The 23021-nt window shown below is 36.4% G+C and overlaps 1 protein-coding gene across 5 annotated transcripts in view; it reads right to left on the bottom strand.

Moving 5' to 3' along the window:
• SEC24B (SEC24 homolog B, COPII coat complex component) overlaps positions 1-23021 on the bottom strand; it is an 83319-nt gene that overhangs the window by 27937 nt on the left and 32361 nt on the right. For 3 of the 5 annotated variants that reach the window (XM_023734794.1, XM_023734796.1, XM_023734797.1), the window contains 6 exons: positions 14933-15013; positions 13714-13937; positions 6898-7082; positions 4566-4668; positions 2131-2257; positions 1263-1372 (listed from right to left, as the gene is read on the bottom strand). In XM_023734794.1, the coding sequence (XP_023590562.1) occupies positions 1263-1372; positions 2131-2257; positions 4566-4668; positions 6898-7082; positions 13714-13937; positions 14933-15013 (830 nt within the window). The remainder of the gene's footprint in view (positions 1-1262; positions 1373-2130; positions 2258-4565; positions 4669-6897; positions 7083-13713; positions 13938-14932; positions 15014-23021) is intronic. The other 2 variants (XM_023734795.1, XM_023734798.1) reach the window with 1 other exon arrangement.

The raw sequence follows: 23021 nt of genomic DNA, 5'->3' as shown, positions 1-23021 counted from the left end.
ATTATAACACATTAAAAATGAGTAGATATGATAAACAAGATGACCAGAATTTAGACCAAGAATTCGTTTTTGTAAGTAACAAAGAAAGAGATCTCAGATTCAGCATAATTAAAGAACAGGTAGAATTTTATGACTGAATTAGAAAGAGAAAAATTAGCATGAAGTCAGTATCCATTTATCTTAATATCTGTACTTGGTGAACCAGCAAGATGGTGATATTATTAAGAGTCTGGAAACTACAGTTTTTGGCAAAAACATGAGCTTTGCTGTTATGAGGGTCTTAAACGTTAAATAGGAAAGAATATCTAATTCATTCCAAGTAATCAAATCATGGCAACCAATTTTAGATATCAGTGCTAATCATAAAGCATTACTAACATTTCTTAGTGATAGTATACATTCTTCTAGGAGATTAAATAATCTTTAGAAAGAATTTTCTTTGTTTTTACTTTATTTTTAAAAATTCAGACTTTTGGACAAGAATTCACTTAACAGCAAATTACAAACGACCATTGAGGGTAGTCCCCAATTTAGCATGTATTTGAGTTAGGATGAACCACACTTACGACTGTCTTCTTTTTTTTTTTGGTACATTTTATTGTTAGTAACGTGCTGCATACAATGTTGCAGCGCATAATTTGCTGCTGTTATAATTCTCAGTTGTTCACTCACAGATATTCAATGTTATTACTGGATTGGCTGAAGTTTTTTCTATACTAAATCAGGGGCTTCAGTCTCTTGGAAAAACGGACCCAAATGCTGATCACTTGGCTAAAGTAGACAGGCAGATCTGGGAAGCAGTGAGGTGTCACAGCGAAATACATGAATTAGAAAAGGAAAGGATTATACAGACAACCCCACTAATCTTCTGTCTAGAAATGCTTTCCCTATTGCCAGGGGTGATCCAGATGATCCAGAACCTTCCACAAGTGAAGTCACTATTGCAACTGACAAAATGTCATGTTTTTCTACTATTTTTCACTGTCGGAGTAAATTTTTATGATTTGTGTGTCTTTTAATGTACGTATGTATGAAAATATATCCGTAAGTTTATATGTAATGCTTCCAACCCCCAAAGACAAATAAAGATAGGATTTAGAAAGATATTGATAATAAAAGGCAATAATGAAAACTTTAAAAAAAAAGGTATTTGACTTACATCAGAATCAACTTACAACTGAGTTGTCGGACCGGAACCCCATCCTAAGTCGGGGACTACCTGTAATTGTATCCCATGACTGATTTTAACACTGAATAGTTACCATGTAATCTGAAGAAGCAATGAACTCCACAGTTGAATTCTGAACTTCTGGTCGTTTATGAGGCTCACCATATGATCGAGTAAGCGGATTATACATAAATTCTTCAGGAACTAGATAAGAATTAGGAATTCAGTATAAATTTAGTAATATAATTTGTAACTAAACACATACACACACACAACACATCCCTAGAAATAAAACACCTCTATCATCAATATTTTTATGAGGTTTATAAAGAGTTCTGTAAACACCTAATGGTAAAAACTAACCCTTTAAACCCTCCTTAAAATACACATCTGTAAGGGTACAAAATTTATTTTCTGAAATCAGGTAAGGAAATCAGGGCCCATGTAACCTTGTTTCTTAGGCTTGTGTCCTATTTATTACACCACATGACATGAAAAAAAATCAGACAGAGAAACACCAATTTGAAAACAATTCTAATAAGGGGACCTAAGAAATGAGTAAAGGAGGCAACAGAGAGACAGGCACACATACACACAAATACACGTGCGCGCACACATGTATGCAAAGGCCTACAGGAGTTGAATGGACCAAATACACAAACAGATGACCATCCTAACTGGTCGAGAGCAAGCGTAAGGAATCTGCATGACCTCACCTGCAAGGCATTCACTGTTTTTTTAAATGAACTTTTTTTTACTTTGCCCTCCCTGTCACTCTCCTCATTGTCAATGACCCCCTTCGCCAGCCAAGATGAATGTCCTCAAACTATATTCTCTTCACTAAAAACAGCATGAAAGTTGTTTTTAAAGCAATGGGGAAAGAAATCAGGTAATGACAAAAATGTCAGAAAATGTTTAAAATAATATCAAAACACAAATCATTTTAAGAATCTGAAACTCACCATCATTAACTCTATAGCACAAATTGCATTTCCATCTACGCTGATCAATGAAGGATACAAAAGGGTTGATATATGTTCGACAAGACCGGCACCTCACAATGGTATTTGATGTTATCACTGGTAATTGCTAGGAAGTAAAAATAACGATGTTGTAGCAAAAAAGAGCGCCCACCCCAGGGTAATTAGAACGCTTCCTGCTTTGCTCCATATGCAGAACAGAAACTATAAACTCTGTTTTTGGATGGTTTGAAATTGAAGCATTTTAAATATCCAGCAATGTTCTGAACAACAGAAACCCTGGTGGTATAGTGGTTAAGAGCTACGGCTGCTAACCAAAAGGCTGGCAGTTCGAATACACCAGGTGCTCCTTGGAAAGCCTGTGGTACAGTTCTACTCTGTCCTTTAGGGTTGCTACGAGTTGGAATCGACTCGACGGCAACGGGTTTTTGTTTTTGTTTTTCTGGTGCTGAACAACACAAGTAGCTATCAAATTTTCTCCCTCTCTCATCACAAACCATAAGATATCACTAAAATAAAGTTGTACCAAATGCAATAAAAGTTACTGACTGACAAGAAGCGCTTGGTTGGCCAAGAAAATAACATAAGTCAAAGCTCATCAGCTAGACTCAAGAAATAATGGTGAGAAAGAAATATTAACCTTCGAGTATAAAAATACCTTTGTCTTTTCTGACTGACTGCAACTGGTGTTAGACTCTCAGGCACTGCTCATTAGACAGCCAGAACAGGCCTGATGGGAACTGAGGCCCAAAAACACCAAACAGAAGGTATCTTTTAAGAAAATACATCTCTTTATGCTTAGTTTGGAAAAACAACTTTATTTTCAGTGTAGAAAATTTAGAAGATATGAAAAAAGATTAAGAAATCACATATTATTCTATCTCCCTAAGTTAACCCCTGTTAATATTTAGTATACAGCCTTCTGACTTTTTTTTCTATCGACATATACACATATATTTGTGTTTAATTTTTTTCACATATACTACTTTTATTACATAAGTAACTACGTATCAGTTGTGAAAAATCAGGAAATACAGTTAAATGAAACGGAAAAAAAAAAAATCACCCAGAATTCTATATTCCAGAGGAAGCCACTGTAACAATTTAGAGTATGTACGACTTCCAGAATGCATCATACACGCAATCTGTGTTTGGGGGTGGGGGGGGCTCACCTATGTATATAGAAAAGTAATCACCTTGATTTAAAGGTTATAACAGTAATTATAGGTGATCAAATAATATTTACTGAAAAATTCATGGTACTTATCACATATTATAATTATTTTCTATTCATTTTGATATTTTCTATGCTCCCTAGTAAGAAAGTAAGCTCGATGAGGAAGCTTATTAACCTTTGTATCCTCACCATCTAGCATGACAGGTGATCAATAAATACTTGTTGAATAGGTGAGCAAAAGAAACTCAGCAGCAGCAGCAGGACGGGTAGAAAACTACACGGGTAAAAAAGTGTGACGGAAAATGCAACTTACGAAGTATAAATAAAATATCTCTGGAAAAAAACTTTTCTGAAAAATTTAGTTTAAATAGAATGCATTTGTATGAAATACCAAAAGAATGTATTAAAAACTAGCAAGCTGGGTATTAAACCAAAGAGACCATGAAAACTTCAACAAGTAATGTTTTAAGGTCCCTGGGAGGTGCAAACAATTTGCACTCGGCTGATAGCCAAAAGGTTGTCGGTTCGAACCCACCCAGCAGCACCAAGGAAGAAAAAGGCCTGGCGATCTGCTTCCGTAAAGATTATAGCCAAGAAAACTCTATGGAGCAGTTCTACTCTGTTACAGATGCAGTCTCCTAAGTCAATCAGCAACAAAAAAAAGTAATGTTTTAAGTCAACAGACTTGAAGCATTTGCATTTTCCCTGTTATTACAAAGGTTATTTGTTTACTATCATTAAGAACAACCATACAGTTTTTCTCCTAGGACTCCTAAAGCTGATCTACCCACTATGGGCTTTCCAACTGCCAAAAGTACTAGATTTTCAATATACAGCTCAGGCCTCATCTTTTGTAGAAAATGGTTTCTACTGTACCCAGAGGAAATCACTCCCCAGGCTGTACTCACTACCTAAGCACCTCACAGAATTGGACCAATTACGTGTATTAATTATCCTATACACTTGTTTTTATATCTTTGTCCCCTGTTAAATAAGAACCTCTTAGGGGCAACGCCAATGACTTAGATTATTTCTGAACCACCAGTGCATGGTTCAGGGCCTGTCATAAAGAAGGTAGCTCAGAAAATGTTTGCTGAATTGAACTGGACAGAAATTATTATTTCTTACATCAAACAAAAGAGGGAAGATGACAAAAATTCTAAGAAAATATGCAGTCTAATGTATTTTGCACATAAGTACACGTCAGCACTCACAAATATTTAAAAACATGTTACTTTACCGTTAAGTCTCTGAAGGGATGTAACAACAATCCTAAAGGAAGTTTAGCTTTGTTCAGTAAAGCCTGTGTCTGTGGAATATTTGTCAAAGTACACCGAAATGAACTGCAAAAAACATAAATAACACAGACTAACATTAGCTATCAGAAAAAAACAAAACACTGAAGCAGGTATGAGTTGTAGGTAATTAAGAACAATTAAGGGCGTAAGGGAAAATCACTTGGGTATGTTAACCAGGAAGGCCCTGATTCCTTCAAGCAGGCAGGTGTCATAAATTTCAAAAGACGTAAATGAAGGACACATCATTTTCATGGTAGAAAACTACAACATATTCAAAAAGAAACAATTACGCCATTATAACTACCATGTAAGGCATGACTGGGAGTGAGCAGAAAACACAAGTGAAAAGGCATATCTCTGCATCTTTAATGATACTGTTCTTGCTTTACTGCCCTATATTCATCTGCTGAAATCTCACTATGAGACTCCAAGTGACCTCTTCTGAAACCAGCCTCACTCCTGACTCCCCTCCGTTCTCTGAGATCTAGTTATGCCTCTGTGCTATCCATTACAGTCTCATTTCCTTTAGCTGGCTGTGTACCTTGCCTGTCTTCTACATTTGAGATCCGAGATCATTTTGTCTTTGTGTCACCCTAGTCTATTCCTCTCATAGAGTAAGTGCTCAATAAATATTTTGTATTAAGATCACTAGACAAAGAATCAATAAAGAAGCAACCAAGGAGGTAAGAAGAAGTATCATGGAAATCAGAAAAGGAATTTAAAGAAGAGTGGTTAATATTATACAGAGATATCTAGGATCCTAGGAATTTGGGGGAAAAAAGAAAGAAGACAATGAATGAATTTGGTAATAAGGAACTCAAAGATGACCTTTAAGAAATTCTGTAGAGTACTGAGGGCTGAAATCTCATTCCAGGGGCAGGGATTAGGGATAAGAATAGAAAGTAGTAAGAATAAAGCCACTGCTACCACAATCATTATCACCACCTACCAAACATCTACTATGTGTCAGGTACCTTACCATAAAACACATGACAAAATTCCTGTTCTCTTGCATCCCATATCCAATCCAATAATAAGGCCCACTGCTCTATCTTCAAAATATACCCCCAGAATCCAACCACTTTTCACTACCTCTAACACTGCTGCCATTACTTCTTGCCCAGACCACTGCATTAGCCACTTTGCTGCCAGATACTTATTGACCTGATAGCAGCTTACACTTAGAAGGATGAACAGCTGTTTTGAACCTACGATATATCATACCCTACACTTTTATGGAAGTGATCTCTGCACCACCTTAGGCATTGACAGGGGTGGTAGTGGGGTAGGAGAAAAGAGTGAACTCTCAGAGTGGCTCCACTTTCTATTTCCACTTTCTGTATACTATGTAAGATTTGGGATGAAAACAGGAGTCTGTAGTTTAAAAAAAGCCTTAAGGAAAGGAAAATATTAGTTATAAAAAACATGAATTCTCCTAACGTAAAGAGGACAATGCTGTGAATCAGAGCTTACTTTATGAGGGAAGAGAGATTCCAGGAGCAGGAAAACATCTTCTAAAAAGCAACTGGGTCCAAAGAAATATCTTATTCTTAGGGAACAGAAGTACTAAAAGCAGGCAAGAATAAAGAACACTTGGTTCTAGAGGCACTGTGAGGTGAGTACCAGAGCTCATCCACCCAGAGGGTACCCCAGGGCTTGGTGACCATCAGATGCAGGATGCCAACTAAACTTCTCCATGAGATGAGGAAACATTCGGTAAAAGGAAATCCAAATCAAAACTCAGGTTAGATAAATAGGTCTGGGGATTATCAGTCTTCACATTCTATACTGAGTGGGAAAAGAAAATCCAGAGATAAGCCACTTACCTAAGCATGCTTGTGGGATTATGTAAGTGAGGTTTGTGTCATTATCATGCAAAGACTGAGGGGAAAAAAATCTAAAGACTCTATTTTATTTAAAAGACATCAGAAGTTATTAATGGTGAACGGTGAGGGAAAGAGATTTATAAAAAAAAAAAAGAAAAATATATATATAGCTAATTCTGGGTTCCTGAAATCCTTCACTCAAATAGAAAAAAACTTCCTACCACTCGGTGGTGGAGGCATTGGACTAGATGGAGGTAGAGCTGGGGACAGGAAAAGATGACCTATATGGAATTTTACATCTAGAATTTCCATACAAAGTAAAAGAGAAAAGTCTGTATTAACAAAGCTTCCTATCAGGAAATTAACAGCATACTACATATTTCTGAAAGTCATACAATGTTTTCTTCCAAGTATACTACTTAAAAAGGATTATAAAATAAATACCTACTCTGGGCTACAATTTAGTTTTCTGAGGTCTACATTCAAATTAGGTACAGGAGCCCAAATAGGAGTCATGGGTAAAATATTCCTCTCCTGAGTGAGGTTTACAGGTCTCAAGCTGTCTGGCTGTGGAGAACTCTGAAGACTCAACCCTCCTAGACTGGAGGACAGCTGGTTCATTCCGGGATACTGCTGAAAGAGCATTTCAAAACAAAACAAAAAAAAGAATATTAAACATGAATAAAATATCATATACATACATATATATATATATACAGGATTTCAACACGTAGAAAAAGGAAGAAGAAAATTTAAATCTGGCTTGGTAATCGGAGGATGACAACATGGAAACTAAATTTAAAGCATGATCGAAAAAACTCAAAGCAAAATACTGAGTAAATTTAAATCTTATTACCAAGGTTAAACAACACAACAAAATTTCAGGAACAATGCTTTGAAGATCAAGATGGTTCCCCTAAAATACAGTTCATACTAGAAAGGCAAGATAAATGCTCAACTGATTTCAAGTTTTTTCAATTATTAGTTTTCAGAATAATGAGCTGATGTCACAGAAATGTCCCACGATGTCCAATGAATTTTGTTTTCTTTTTTTCTCTAACCTACTTTTTAAATTGTGGTAAAAGATACACACCAAGTTTTCCATTTTAATAATTTATATAATTTAGGGAGCCCTAGTGGCGCACTGGTTAAGAGCTCAGCTGCTAACCAAAAGGTCGGCAATTCGAATCTACCAGACGCTCCTTGGAAACCCTGTGGGGCAGTTCTACTCTGTCCTATAGCGTCCCTATGAGTTGGAATCAGCTCGACAGCAACGGGTTTGGTTTTTAGGTATACAATTCAGTGGCATTAATTACATTCACAATGTTTTGCAGCCATAATCTAATCTACTTTCTGATATGAATTTGCCTATTCTGATATTTCATATAAGGAGAATCATACATTTGTTCTTTTGTGTCTAGCTTATATCACTTAGCAAAATTTTTCAAGGTTCATTCAGTGTCATACGATGTATCAGAACTTCCTTTTTATGGCTAATATTTCATTGTATAGCTATACCACATTTTGTTTACTCACTGATCTGTTGACTGACACTTGTATTGTCTCCACCTTTTGGCTACTGTGAATAATGCTACAATGAACATTCAAGTGCATGTATCTGTTTGAGTCCCTGTTTTCAATTCTTCTGGGTATATACTTAGGAATAGAATTGCTGGATCATATGATAATTCTGAGTAAGGTTTTGAGGTACCATTAAATTGTTTTCCACAGCACTTGCTCCATTTTACATTCCACCAGCAATGCATGGAGTTTCCAACTGCTCTACATCCTTGCCAACACTTGTTATTCTCCATTTTTTAAAAAAATACAGTCATCCTAGTAGGTGTGAACTGATATCTCATTGTGGTTTTGATTTACATTTCCTTAATGACTAATGATGTTGAGCAACTTTTCATACGCTTACTGTCCATTTGTACATCTTCTTTGGAGAAACGTCTATTCAAGTCCTTTGCTCATTTTTAAATTATTTGTCTTTTTGTTGATGAGTCATAGTTCTTTATATGTTCTGGACAGTAAACCCTTATCAGATATATAATTTATAAATATTTTCTCCCATTCTGTCAGTTATCTTTTCACTTTCTTGATAATGTCCACTGATGCACAAAAGTTTTTATTTTGATGAAGTCCAATTTATCGATTTTTACTTTTGTAAAAGAAGGCCATCTCAAGAACAGATTAAACCAAAGATCAGATGAGTTGTGGAATGACATCAAGGACATCATACACGAAGAAAGTAAGAGGTCATTACAAAGACAGGAAAGAAAGAAAAGACTAAAATGGATGTCAGAAGAGACTCCGAAAGTTGCTCTTGAACACAGAGTAGCTAAAGTGAAAGGAAGAAATGATGAGGTCAAAGAGCTGAACAGAAGCTTTCAAAGGGCAGCTCGAGAAGACAAAGTTGCAGTGTTGAAAGATTCTATGAGGAAAATATTAAATGATGCAGGACGCATCAAAAGTAGACGGAAGGAATACACAGGGTCACTGTACCAAAAAAAACTGGTCGACGTTCAACCATTTCAGGAGGTAGCATATGATCAAGAACAGTACTGAAGGAAGAGGTCAAAGCTGCACTGAAGGCAATGGTGAGAAACAAGCCTCCGGGAATTGACAGAATACCAACTGAGATGTTTCAACAAACGGATGTAGCGCTCTAAGTGCTCACTTATCTGTGCTAAGAAATTTGGAAGACAGCTACTACCTGGCCAACCAACCAGAAGAGATCCATATTTGTACTATTCCAAAGAAAGGTGATCCAACAGTATGTGGAAATTGTCAAACAATATCAAAAATATAACATACAAGTAAAATTTTGCTAAAGATAATTCAAAAGCAGCTGCAGCAGTACATCAACAGAGAACTGCCAGAAATTCAAGCCCGACTCAAAAGAGGACGTGGAACAAGGGATATCACTGCTGATGTCAGATGGATCATGGCTGAAGGCAGAGAATACCAGAAGGATGTTTACCTGTGTTTTATTGACTATGCAAAGGCATTCGACTGGGTGTATCGTAACAAATTATGGATAACATTGCAAAGAATGGGAATTCTAGAACACTTAATTATGCTCATGAGGAACCTCTACTTAGACCAAGAAGCAGTTGTTTGAACAGAACAAGGGGATACTGCATGGTTTAACAAACGTGTGTGCCAGAGGGTTGTATCCTTTCACCATACTCATTATGCTGAGCAAATTATCCAAGAAGCTGGACTACGCGAAGAACGCAGCATCACGATTGGCAGAAGACTCATTAACAACCTGTGATATGCCAATGACACAATCTTCCCTGCTGAATGTGAGGAGGACTTGAAGCACCTACTGATGAAGGTCAAAGACCACAGCCTTCAGTATGGATTACACTTCAACATAAAGAAAACAAAAATTCTCACAACTGGACCAATAAACAACATCACGATAAATGGAGAAAAGATTGAAGTTGTCAAAGACTTCATTTTACTTGGATCCACAGTCAACGTCCATGGAAGCAGCAGTCAAGAAATCAAACGATGTATTGCATTGGGCAAATCTGCTGCAAAAGACCTTTTCAAAGTGTTAAAAAGCAAAGATGTCACTTTAAGGACTAAGATGTGCCTGACCCAAGCCATGTGTTTTCAATTGCCTCATATGCATGTGGACAATACATAAGGAAGACCAAAGAAGAACTGATGCCTTTGAATTATGGTGTTGGCGAAGAACACCGACTACCAGAAGAACTAACAAATGTTTTGGAAGAAGTGCAGCCAGAATGCTCATTACAAGCAAGAATGGATAGATTACATCTCACATACTTTGGACATGTTATCAGGAGGGACCAGTCCCTGGAGAAGGACATCGTGCTTGGTAAAGTAGAGGGTCAGTGAAAAAGAGGAAGCCCGTCAACGAGATGGACTGACACAATGGCTGCAACAATGGGCTCAAGCATAACAATGACGGTGAGGATGGCGCAGGACCAGGCAGTGTTTCCTTCTGTTGTACATATAGGGTCGCTATCAACCAGAAATGACTCAATGGCACCTGACAAAACTTTCGTTTTTCATAGTTTTGGTGTCATATTTAAGATTCCATTGCAAATCCAAAACCAGTTAAAAAACACCAAACCCGCTGCCGTCGAGTCGATTCCGCCAAGGTCCTAAATATTCACTACTACGTTTGTTTGTTTGTTGTTTTTAGCTGTATGGTTTCTAGGAATTTGTCCATTTCATCTAGCTTATTTAGTTTACTGGCATATAATTGTTCATAGCATTCTCTTATGATCATTTTATTTTGGAAGGTTGGAAGTAATGGTTTCACTTTCATTTTTTGTTTTAGTTATTTGTACCTTCTCTCTTTCTTTCTTGTCAAGTTAGCCTTCCTTTTCCTTGCCTACCACATTCAGTCCATCAGCATGTGGATATCCCCTGTGCATCCACTTTTTACTGCGTCCACTGATACCAACTCAATAAAACACACAACCATCCATTTCCAGGATAACGGCAAAACTTCAATTTGTCCTCCTGCTTTTATTTTTGTCTTTTAAATCTCAACCCTTATCCATTCTTCAAACAGCAGTCAGAACAATCCTCTTACATAAAATCTTAAATGTCTGTCTCCCCTTTGCACTTGGGATAAAATCTGAGCTTCTGACTATGGTGCCTGTCTAGCTTTCTAATCTCATCCTTATTACTTTTCTCATGGTTAGATGAGTTCAAGTCACATGGGGACTTTTTTCCTGAAACTTGACAAACTTTCAAACTTGCTTCTGACTTAAGTCTTTGCACGTATGTTCTTTTAGCCTGAAATGCTCTACGCCCAGATTTTTCCATGCCTGGCTTTTTCTTGGCACATTGGACTACACTAAGTACAAGACTTAAAGGCATTTCAATTTTATTAGAGAAGGCTGCTTAAAGCTAAGAAAGTAAAATCTATTCATCCTAACTAAGACTTCAAAAACATATGGTTTGTTTTAAAACCAGCCTGACAGGTAATGCTAATCTTAGGTGAAAATCTACAATCTTTTTTTAATAGATAGGTAAGAATGAAAATGGAGGCCCAAGCTATGTGATTAAATCATTATTGCTCACCGACCCTGGAAAATTAGCATTCTAAAACTATTTTGAATTCTGACTAGACAATAATAAATCACTGCTTTGTAACCTTCCTGAAGGGATACATATATCAAACCTGACTTTGATTTTCTCCTGCACAAGTTCCTAACAGTCAAAATTCCAAGTGTTGACAAGGATGTAACCCAGCTGGAACTCTCACACACTGCTAATGGGAGGAATAAATCAGAACATCCACTTTGGAAACTGTTCGGCAGGAACTGCTAAATTTGAGCATATGGATACCCATGACCCAGCAATTCCATTCCTACATGCACATGCTCACTAAAAGATATGCACAAAAATGTTCACAGCAGCACTACTCATAATAGCCCCAAACTGGGATCACTCAAACGCCCATCAACAACAGAACAAATAAATAAAATTGCGTATATTCACAAAATGCAGTATGTAACAATAAGAATGAATAAATTACAACCATATAATAAGAATAATGTTGAGCAAAAAGGAGCCGGACACAAAAAAATACATAAATTATGGTTCCACTTATATGAAGTTTAAAAGTAGGCAAAACTAATCTATGGTATTAGAAGTCAGGATAGTGGTTATTCATGTTTGGGGGTGGGAGGGGATTAGTGACTAAAAGAGGCACGAGATAGGCTCTGGTCGCTTTTAAGTGAGTGTGTTAAATTTACAGAAATTCGTCAAATTGCTTGCAATTGATTTGTATACTTTTTTAACATAATATATGTTATATTTCAATAATTTAAAAAAATGGAAGGGTGGGAGTGGATGATCACTAACAGTCTACTTCTAAATACTTTGATTTTATGATGCTTGTTTCAACTGTGATTAATAATCCACATTACTGACACTATCCCCTTTATCAGACTCCTCTGATCCTTGATCTAGGCCTAGAGCACAAAAAGCACTGTAATCACAGAAGAATAAGATGAAGTTAGATAAAAAAAATTTGCAATTTGAATATTAATTTTTAGTTTTATTCCCAAGGCCAATCTCTTAACTTTTCCAAAATAATCTCCCAAATAAAATAGAAAAGGAACAGTAATTCCCATTTTCTTATGTAGTGTCGGCAAACTTTCTCTGTAAAGGGTCAGTTAGTAAATATTTTAAAGCTTGGTGAGTCACACTGCCTCTGTTGCAACTACACAACTCTACCATGCTAGTGCAAAAGCAGCCACAGACAATACATAAAAGAATGATGTCGCTATGTTCCAATAAAACTTTATTTACAAAGATAGGCAACAGGCTAGATTTGGCTCAAGGGTCATAATTTGTGGACCCCTGTCCTATGTCATTACGGAAGACCATTATTATTTTAAAATTAATTTTTGTCTCCTTGCCCGACATTTCTAAGAACTAAACCTTTTTTTGAACTTGATTTTCTTCGCATTAAAGAATAGAAATAAATTATATTATGACCCAGAGATAGGAATTTGTCTAAAGCAAAAAACAGATAAGATTAACTTATGAAGTGTTTCATCTTGATCGATGGAGACTCAAGTAAATCAACACAATGGGAGGCATGTTCTAATCAACCACATTACTCCAGCGTCTCTTCCAGTTTTCTTTCTCCCTTCTTCCTTCTGTGCCTTAATTCTAAATTAAATTCCAGAAACAAATGATTTTCCTATTTCCCTCTAATCTTCATTTAGTCCACAATAAGATGAAATTTCTGAAATGTTAGTACAATAACAATTTCTAACAAATTATAAGTAGACTGCTTTTGCCACTTCAATCTCTTCATATTTTACTTTCTTCTCAATAAATATAAATTTAAAATGCTACTCTGTATTATAAAACTGAACTGCACTTATACCAGGTCATTTTCGAAGGAGAAATCAGCTTAGTAATACATAATCTTTAAAAAAACCTAACATTTACTTGGATTTCCTGATTATAAAATTAATACCTGCACATTGCAGAGAATCTGAAAAGTAAAGGTACAATGAAGAAAATAAAAATTACCCCTAATATCCTGACCTAGACTTAATATTGTTAAAAATTGGTATTTATCTTTTTCAAAGTATGAACACAAAAACTGATACTAATTCTAAGTATCTTTGACCTAGGCATCTGTGTTTGTACCTATAATCCATTTGAATCACCAGGGATTTGTCAGAATTGATACTAGTCTCACAATGTTTAGAAATGCAATGTCTTTGCATGACCAAATACGTACTTGAGCATAATGCTGGAACCCAGAATACACTGGGCTACTGGACTGTACTCCAGAATTAAGCGGTGCCGTCGCATTCTGATAACCAGGCTGAAGAGTTGGATAACCATAGCCAAAAGGCTTAGCCATTTTTGTAGGCTGAGGAACAGCAGAAGCCAGAGTTGGAACAGGATCAGGTTCGGGGGCAGGATCGGGAGCGGGACTGCTGGCTGATGAAGAAAGCATATCTAACAAAGGGAAAAACACAGGGCTGTTGTCTAAGAATCATGACTCTATACACCGTTGACTCCTGAATGAGCCAGATAACCTTTCACATTCCCTTTTTTCTTATTTTAATTTTTTATTATGAAAATTTTCAAACACACAAACAGAGAGAACAGAATAATGAACCCACACCTACCCATCACATAGTTTCAATATGCAATTATCGATATTTTGCTGAACTTGTTCTACATGTTGTTCCCACTCCACTCATTTTTACAGGCGTATTTACAAGCAAACTCCATAGTTCATAATTTGCTGACAATTACTTCAGCTGGTATTTCTGATAGATAAAAATCTTATGTATATATGTAGCTAAGACAGTTTTTTTTTTTCCTTTTATTCTCTCAGCAGTAATGGGGCCAAGGGGGGAAAACAAGCAATAAAAAGGTGTCAACTACTCTTTTCTCTAACTTGCCTTTTAGCTGATTCTGTCCTCTATTAAAAAAAAGAAAAGTCCATGGAAAGAACAGCATGTTTCCACAATCCTATTCCAGAAGTCTGCATTATTTGGGAGAGGCAAAACTGTGAGTACAGTACAAAAGATAATGTCTAGAACAGTGTTCTAGCTCCTAGAACAATGTCTGGTATGTAGTAAAAGCCAAATACAATTTATTTCATGAAAGAATAGTCTTCTTTTTTTCTATTTAAATCTTAAAAAAAAAACCCTAAAATTGGTTTTTAGGGATTTTAGGGAGAGAAGAGGAAAATTACTCGCTATTAAAAGTCTCTTAGAAAGAGGAAAAAGATAAAGAGCATTATAACAAAAATAAAATAAAATTTTTTAGGTCTCCCAGAAACAATATTCCCAGTAGTTATATATCACTTAACACTATTATTAAATAAATAAAAGATGCCAGGAAAATATAGTCTGTTAATTATGTATAATAAATTTTCATGTTTGAAAGCAATTCATGGTTAAACAATTGGAACATCAAGCAAACACAAAACAACAAACTACCTGGATAGCTGCCTCCTTCTAGGGCATCATAGCTGTTGGGCATCGGAGAAGCGCTGCTTGTGGTAGAGGAGCTGTCAACACCTAAAAGGAAAACCAAAACATCTACTGAGTTTAAAATGACAGTGTATCTTTGAACAGCCTTTGGCAAATTCGAAAAAGATGTTTTGTTGAACTATGAAAATTCCTGACTTGAATGAACGACTGATGTCTAAAGACATCTTAAAAATCACACATGGATTTCTGTTAATAGAAACAGAGGATGAAAGTGGAACAAATATGAAGCTGATAAGTGGAATAAAGTGCAAAACATATATGAAGACGTCTTAGAGAACAGATATCAAACTATTAAAAGTAGTCAAATACAAACATGAATTTTAGAATGACTGAAATGTTAGTAAGTCACACACCTCATCATTGTATCTACCAAATCTCAAGCTATTAAACGCATTTTCTCAGTATTAGACTACTTTACAATAATTCCATTTTAATGAGTTTTAGAGTACAGTACAGCTGTATAAAACATTCACTAAAGAGGCTTGGGTCGATGCCTAGCACATAACTAAACTTCAGTGTCTCAGTTTATTCATTGTAGAATGGAGATTAAATACTACCTGCCATATTAAATAAGGCAATATAAATAAAAAGCATTCTAATATGTTTAAGTGTTAGACTATAAAATTTATGTGTGTTCATTTAAAAGATTTTTAGTGGCAATTTATGATGCAATTTAGTGACAGGTTACATGGATAGTAGAAAACATACATTCATTACATACATTCATTCATTCGCTCAACAAATATTCTACTGAGAGCCTACAACTGTATGTATATATGCAGAGTATATACTGGTGAATAAAAGAGAAAACGCACGTAGTCCTTCTCTCGTGTTAGAGGTCTTGGTCTCTCACAATATGACAAAATGCCATAATACAGTGGTTATGAGCAGTTTTTGACACCAATACTGCAACTGGGATTTAACTATATTTTAGATTAATGTTCACCTGCAATATAAAAAGGAACAGGTATGCATAATTACCTTCACTAAATAATCTTAGATTTCAATGAGGATGAGGTATATTGACTCAGGGCATAATACCCCTTGCCATCGAGTGGATTCCAACTTACACTGACCCTATAGGACAGAGTAGAACTGCCCCATAGGGTTTCCAAGGCTGGAAATCTTTAAGGAAGCAGACTGCCACGTCTTTCTCCCACGGAGTGGCTGGTGGGTTCGAACTGCCAATCTTTCAATTAGCAGCTGAGCACTGCACCACTGCGCAGGGGCTCCTTAAAGGCAAAATAGATAAAGTTATTTGCATAGCAACATTTTACTATCAGCAAAGAACATGATTTGGAGACAAAAGACCGGAGTTAAATCAAGCTCTGCCAGTTACTTGCTATATTACTTTGTGTGAGTTACAATCATCGATATATACTGCAAAACCGAGAATAGAGAAACTACCCTGTGTGTGCTTTTTAATGTTTTTGTGAGGTTTAAATGAGAGAGTGGAAATGAAGCAACTTATAAAGACAGCTATAAAATAAATCATAGGTGGAGGATAGTAATTTACTAAGCATCTTCTTTTTGATAACCAGAAAACTTGTTATATATACATGCCACTACACTTAATTAAGAATAGGAAGTAATGGCTCTTCCTTTTTGTTCCTTATATTTGTGAATTTATAACTAAAGCAGAATGTTGATATATAAGATCAAAAGCCTTGGGAGTAACAGTATTAAAAACAATATACCAAAACCCAAATCTCCATCAACAAATGACTAAAGTATTTTATATACATACAATGGAAGATTATTCAGCTATGAAAAGGAATGAAATGCTGATATATGCTACAGTGTGAATGAACCTTGAAAACATTATGCTAAGTTAGAAGCTAGACACAAAGGTCACATATTGCATGATTTCATTTACACGGAATATCCAGAAGAGGTAATTCATAGAGACAGAAAGCAGACTGGTGGTTACCAGAGGATGGAGGTAGGGAAATAGTACGAGTTTTCTCTTAGGGTGATGAAAATGTTTTGGAACTAGATAAAGGTGGTAGTTGTATAACACTGAATGTATTAAATGTCACTGATTGTACACTTCAAAGTGGTTAATTTTATGTGAATTTCACCTCAATTAGAATATTCTTTTCAACAAATGGCACTGGAGGAACTACATCCACATGCAAAAGAATGAATTTGGACCCCTTCCTTACACCTTAACACAAAAATGAACTCAAAATGGATCACAGACCTAAATTTAAGAGCTTAAATTATAAAATTCTTGGGGGAAAAAAAAATGGAGTAAATCTTATGACCTTGGGTTAGGCAATGGATTATTAGATAGCACACCAAAAGCACAAGCAACAAAAGAAAATAAATAAATTGGACTTCATTACATTAAAAACTTTTGTGCAGCAAATTATACCATCCAGCGAGTGATGACAACCTATAGAATGGGAGAAATATTTGCAAATCATATATCTGATAAGGGTCCAGTACCCAGAATCTATAAAGAATGCTAATAACTCAATAGTAAAAAGACAAACAGCCAAATAAAAATGGACAAAGGATTTGAACAGGCATTTCTCCAAAGAAGATATACAAATGGCCAATAAGCACATGAACAGATGATCAATGTCATTAGTCATTAGAGAAACAGAAATCAAAACAGAAAGAGACATCACTTTACACCCACCTGGATGTTTATAGTAAAAAAGACAGTGTCATGGTTTGAATTATGTCCCCCAAAAAATGTGTGTATCAATTTGGCTAGGCCATGATTCCTGGTACTGTGTGATTTTCCTGTATGTTGTAAACCTGCCTCTATGATGTTAATGAGGGAGGATGGGTGGCAGTTGGTTAGTAAGGCAGGACTGGATCTACAAGACTGGATTGTGTCCTGAGGCAATCTCTTGAGATATACAAGACAGAAGTGAGCAGAGAGACAGGGGGACCTCATACCATCAAGAAAGCAGTGCCGGGAGCAGAGCGGGCCCTTTGGACCAGGGTCCCTGCACAGAGAAGCTCTAGTCTGGGGGAACACTGAAGAGAAGAAGGCCGAGAGAGAGAAAGCCTTCCCCTGGAGCTGACACCTTGAATTTGGACTTTTAGCCTACTTTACAGTAAGAAAATAAACTTCTCTTCGTTAAAACCATCCACTTGTGGTATTTCTGTTATGGCAGCACTAGATGACTAAGACGGACAGACAGTAGAAAGTGTTGGCAGGATGCAGAGAAATCAGTACCCTCAAGGGATTGTAAGATTGTGTAGCCATTTTGCAAAACAGTTTGGCAGTTCCTCAGAAGGTTAAACATAAAAGTTACCATATGAACCATCAATTCCTATCCTATTCAAGAGAAATGAAAACATACACTCACACAAAGACTTATACATGAATGTTCATAGCAGCATTATTCATAATAGCCTCACAGTGGAAGCAAGCCTAAATGTCTGTTAACTAAAGAGTGAGTAAATAAAATGTGTACATTCATACCACCCAACCCCCAAATCCATTGCTGGCTAGTGGATTCCAATTCATAGCGACCCTAAAGGACAGAGTAGAACTGCCCCATAGGGCTTCCAAGGCTGTAATCTTTACAGAAGCAGACTGCCACGTCTTTCTTCTGCGGAGCAGCTGGTGGGTTCGAAATGTCAACCTTTCAGCTCCCAGCCAAGAGCTTAGCCACTGCACCACCAGTGCCCCTTATATTCATACAATGGAATCTGATTAGTCAATAAAAAGAACTCATACATACTACATCATGAATGGACCTTGAAAATGTTATGCTAACAGAAAGAAGCCAGTCACAAAATACCCGACATATTCTGATTCTATTTATATGACATGTCCAGAATAGGTGCTTCTGTACAGATGGAAAGTGTATTAGTGGTTGCCTAGAGCTGTTTGGAGGAGGCTTGGTGGCGCAGTGGTTAAGCACTTGGCTGCTAACCAAAAGGTTGGTAGTTGGAACCCACCAGCCACTTCACAGGAAAAAGATGTGGTGATCTGCTTCTGTAAACATTACAGCCTTGGAAGTCCTGTGGGGCAGTTCTACTCTGACCTACACGGGCACTATGAGTCGGAATCGACTTGACAGCAACAAGGTTTAGAGCTGTTTGGGGGAGATGGGGTGTGCGTGGGAAATGACTGCTAAAAAGCACAGGGTGTCTATTTTGGGGTGATGAAAATAATAGTGATATTTGTACAACTTAGGTGAACAATATCTCAATTAAAGAACACATCTCAAAAAAGTTGTTATAAAAAACATCACATTCTTTCTGATCAAGAGTTTTTAAAAGTAAATATCAGGAAATAGAGAATTATTGAAAAAAAAAATAAAATCCAAAGATAAAAAATTACTAACATATATCAAATTATTTCAAAGAATATATCACTACTTGATGATTATGCTACTTAGCTTTTTTTATGTTGAATCAAATGTTAATATTTAAAACATTGCCCTTTTAAAAAATTTTTATTGTTTTACTTTAAGTTAAAGTTTATAATTCAAGTTAGTCTCTCATACAAAAATTTATACATACACTGTTTTGTGACCCTAACTGCTCTCCCTATACTGTGAAAGCACACTCCTCCTTTCCACCCGATTTCCCGAGTCCATTCAACCAGCTCCTGACCCTCTCTGCCTTCTCATCTCGCTTCTGGACAGGAGCTGCCATTTAGTCTCAAGTATCTACTTGAGCTAAGCAGCACACTCTTCGTGAGTATCATTTTATGTCCCATAGTCCAGTCTAATCTTTGTCTGAGGAGTGGGCCTCAGGAATTGTTTTAGTACCAGGTTGACAGAATCTGGGGGCCATGCTTACTGGGGTTCCTCCAGTCTCAGTCAGACGATTAAGTCTGGTCTTTTTACTAGAATTTGAGTTCTGTACCCTACTTTTCTTCTGCTCCATCAAGGACTCTGTTGAGTTCCCTGTTAGGGTGGTCACTGGTGGTAGCCGAGCACCATCTAGTTCTTCTGGTCTCAGGCTGATGCACTCTCTGGTTTATGTGGCCCTTTCTGTCTATTGGGCTAATACTTTCCTTGTGTCTTTGGTGTTCTTCATTCTCCTTTACTCCAGGTAGGCTGGGACCAATTGATCCATTTTAGATGGCCACTCGCTAGCTTTTAAGACCCCAGACACCATTCACCGAAGTAGGATGCAGAACACTTTCTTAATAAATTTGTTATGCCAATTGACCTAGATGTCCCCTGAAACCATGGTCCCTAGACACCCGTTCCTGCTACTCTGTCCGCTGAAGTATTTAGTTGTATTCAGGAAACTTCTTAGCTTTGGTTTAGTCCAGTTGTGCTGACTTTCCCTGTAGTATGTGGTGTCCTTCCCTTCACCTAAAATAATTCTTGTCTACTATCTAGTTAATGATTACCCCTCCCTCACTCCCCACCCTCCTAACCATCAAAGAATGTTTTCTTCTGTGTTTAAATCTTTTCTTGAGTTCTTATAATAGTGGTCTTATACAATATTTGTCCTTCTGTGACTGACTAAATTCATTCAGCATAACGTCCTCCAGATTCCTCCATGTTATGTTTCACGGATTCATCATTGTTCTTTATTGTTGCGTAGTATTCCGTAAAATATTGCCCATTTTAATAATAATGTTATAGCTACAAACGTTAAAGTATTCTATAGAAATATTTATTCTATTTCTATATTTAGAACAAACCCAAATCTGTATTTTCGACTTGTTAAAATATCAAAGCAATGACCAAAGTTATAAACCCAGATGAATTACTAAACAAAACAGACTCAAACTTTGCTAAATCTTATTGTTCAGATTAATGTACTCTAATTAGGTCACATCATCACTACCAACACAAATCAGAATTGAATTAAGGAAAAAAAAGTATCATGAAACTTATACGTTAATATTTTGAACATGCTTAAAAATACCTTCACCAATTCCCTCATCATCTTAGAAAATAAAGTCTAAACACTTTCCCATTGTCACTCAAGGAACTCCACAATTTGCTTCAACTTGTCCTTTCAAGCTGTATCTCTCACCTGTCCCTATACCATCCTCCCTCATTCACCTTATAATACATACCAGACTTCTTACTCTTCTGTATGCCATTTTTTTGTTGTGTTTATCCACTGCATATGTTGATCTTTTATCCTAAATTTCCTTTGTCCACGTGGCAAATTCCCACTCATCCTTCAAATTTCAAGTTCTCTTCAAAACCTTTCCCATATGCCCACAGAAAATCATTTCCTTTCCTATGTGGGAACATTTTCTCAACTCTGAATTACTATACTTCTCAAGTTGTACTGTAATCATATACAGTATCTGATTCCCCTATCATATTGAGTATTTGGAGGTCAGAAGCTGTACCATTCTACAGATCTTTGCATCCATAATAACACGTAAAATATTGCTTTCAGCATACAAGCTGGATTTAGTTAAATGACTAGCTTCTGTACTTGACCCCACTCTTAAACCTTAAATAACTGCAGTTTGCCTCAGTCATGTCACACTACATTTAAAAAAAAACCAAAAATCAAACTCGTTGCCGTCTAGTCGATTCTGACTCATAGCGACCCTACACTTAGTGATAATAAATGTTCTGAGATCAAATGAGGATAAGAATGAATATAGTACTTGGGGAATAATGTTCCCTTATTCTTTTACTGGCTTCACAGCACAGCTTGAGAGAAGAAAAGGGAGAGGAGGTAAAGGAGGGGGAGCTGAAATCTGAGGAAGCAAGGGGGAGGACAGATTAAAAGAACAGCTCAGAATCCGCCCAGCTGGGAAAGAGTATCAAAAAGAGAAGCAACACCAGTCAACAAATTTCAACGTACTTACTAGCATTTCTCAACTTGAAATTAACCCCCAAAATTGAGATTTTACTTCCTTATAACTTGGATAAAACATGGGAAAAGTGTAAGTCAGATGCCATCTCCACCACTTATCAGTTCGGGGAGGGTGGCAAGACACCTAAAATCTCTGAGCCTCTTTCTGGTTACAAAAACAAGTTTTATTATAACACCTACTCCCCAGGATTACTGTTAAGATTAAACAGGTTAACATATAGATCACCTAGCTAGGGACTCAAGAAATGTTTTTCACTTTCTCTTTTCCCTCTCACTATCCCAAAAGAGTACTATAATGTAAAACAAAACAGCCCCAGAAAGAGATTCTTGAAAGAATGGCATAAGAGTAATTTAGCATTGTGGGAAAGAGAGGGTCCAAACTTTGCAAGTGAACTGAATTCTATACAGGAAATTATTAGGTATAATAAAGGAAGCTACCTAAGGTATACTTCTAGCTTTCTAGAAAGTAAAAATATGGTAAAATTATCTGAATAGAAAAATTTGGCTGTTAAAATTGTTGGTTTTTTTTTTTTTTGGTCCATAAAAAGGCCTAGTGGTTATTTTACATTTCATTACTTTTTCTAAATGTTTAACTGAGTATCTTTACACTGAAACTATGTATGGTTAAATGCATAGTTAAATTAGCCACTACTTAAAGCTATCACCAGAATAAAGAGAGTATATTTTAGCAAGATACCTGAAAAAAAGAAACTGATGAATTCAGTAATATGGGAAAAAAATACTTATTGCATTAGTAATTATTTTTCACAACACAGTTAAGAATTATTTGAAGAGAATAAACAAGGTTTCTCTCTCTTCTGTCACTATCTTATTTAAATTGTGGAGGTTAGAAAAAAGATGAAATTTGTAGAACTAGGCTGAAAATATTTCCATTTGTTAACACTACAGGTAAGGTTTTTAGTATTATAAAATTCCCCTAAATTTCTTTAGGAAGCCAAATTAGTAAGAAAATGGAAGATAGTAAATGAACAAGTCAATAGGTTACATACTAATAAAGATAGCTCAGAGCTCTTCCCTTGGGAGAAGACACCCTCCCTGTTACAACCCCCTCCTCCACATACACACCAGTGAAGCAGTAATCATCTGTCACTGCAACAATCAAAAAATATTCAATGAATACCTAACTAGGCGCCAGACACAGTTCTAGCCACTAGAGAACTGGGACTGGTGGAAATGACCCTTACAAGTGTAAATAATTTTAATCACAGAAAAACAAAGGGGACTAACACGCAAT

Source organism: Trichechus manatus, unplaced genomic scaffold (genome assembly GCF_000243295.1).
Source record: "Trichechus manatus latirostris isolate Lorelei unplaced genomic scaffold, TriManLat1.0 scaffold00071, whole genome shotgun sequence".
In the NCBI taxonomy this organism is placed as follows: domain Eukaryota; kingdom Metazoa; phylum Chordata; class Mammalia; order Sirenia; family Trichechidae; genus Trichechus; species Trichechus manatus.
Note: the sequence above shows the minus strand (reverse complement) of the source record. Positions and strands in the feature narration are given on the sequence as shown.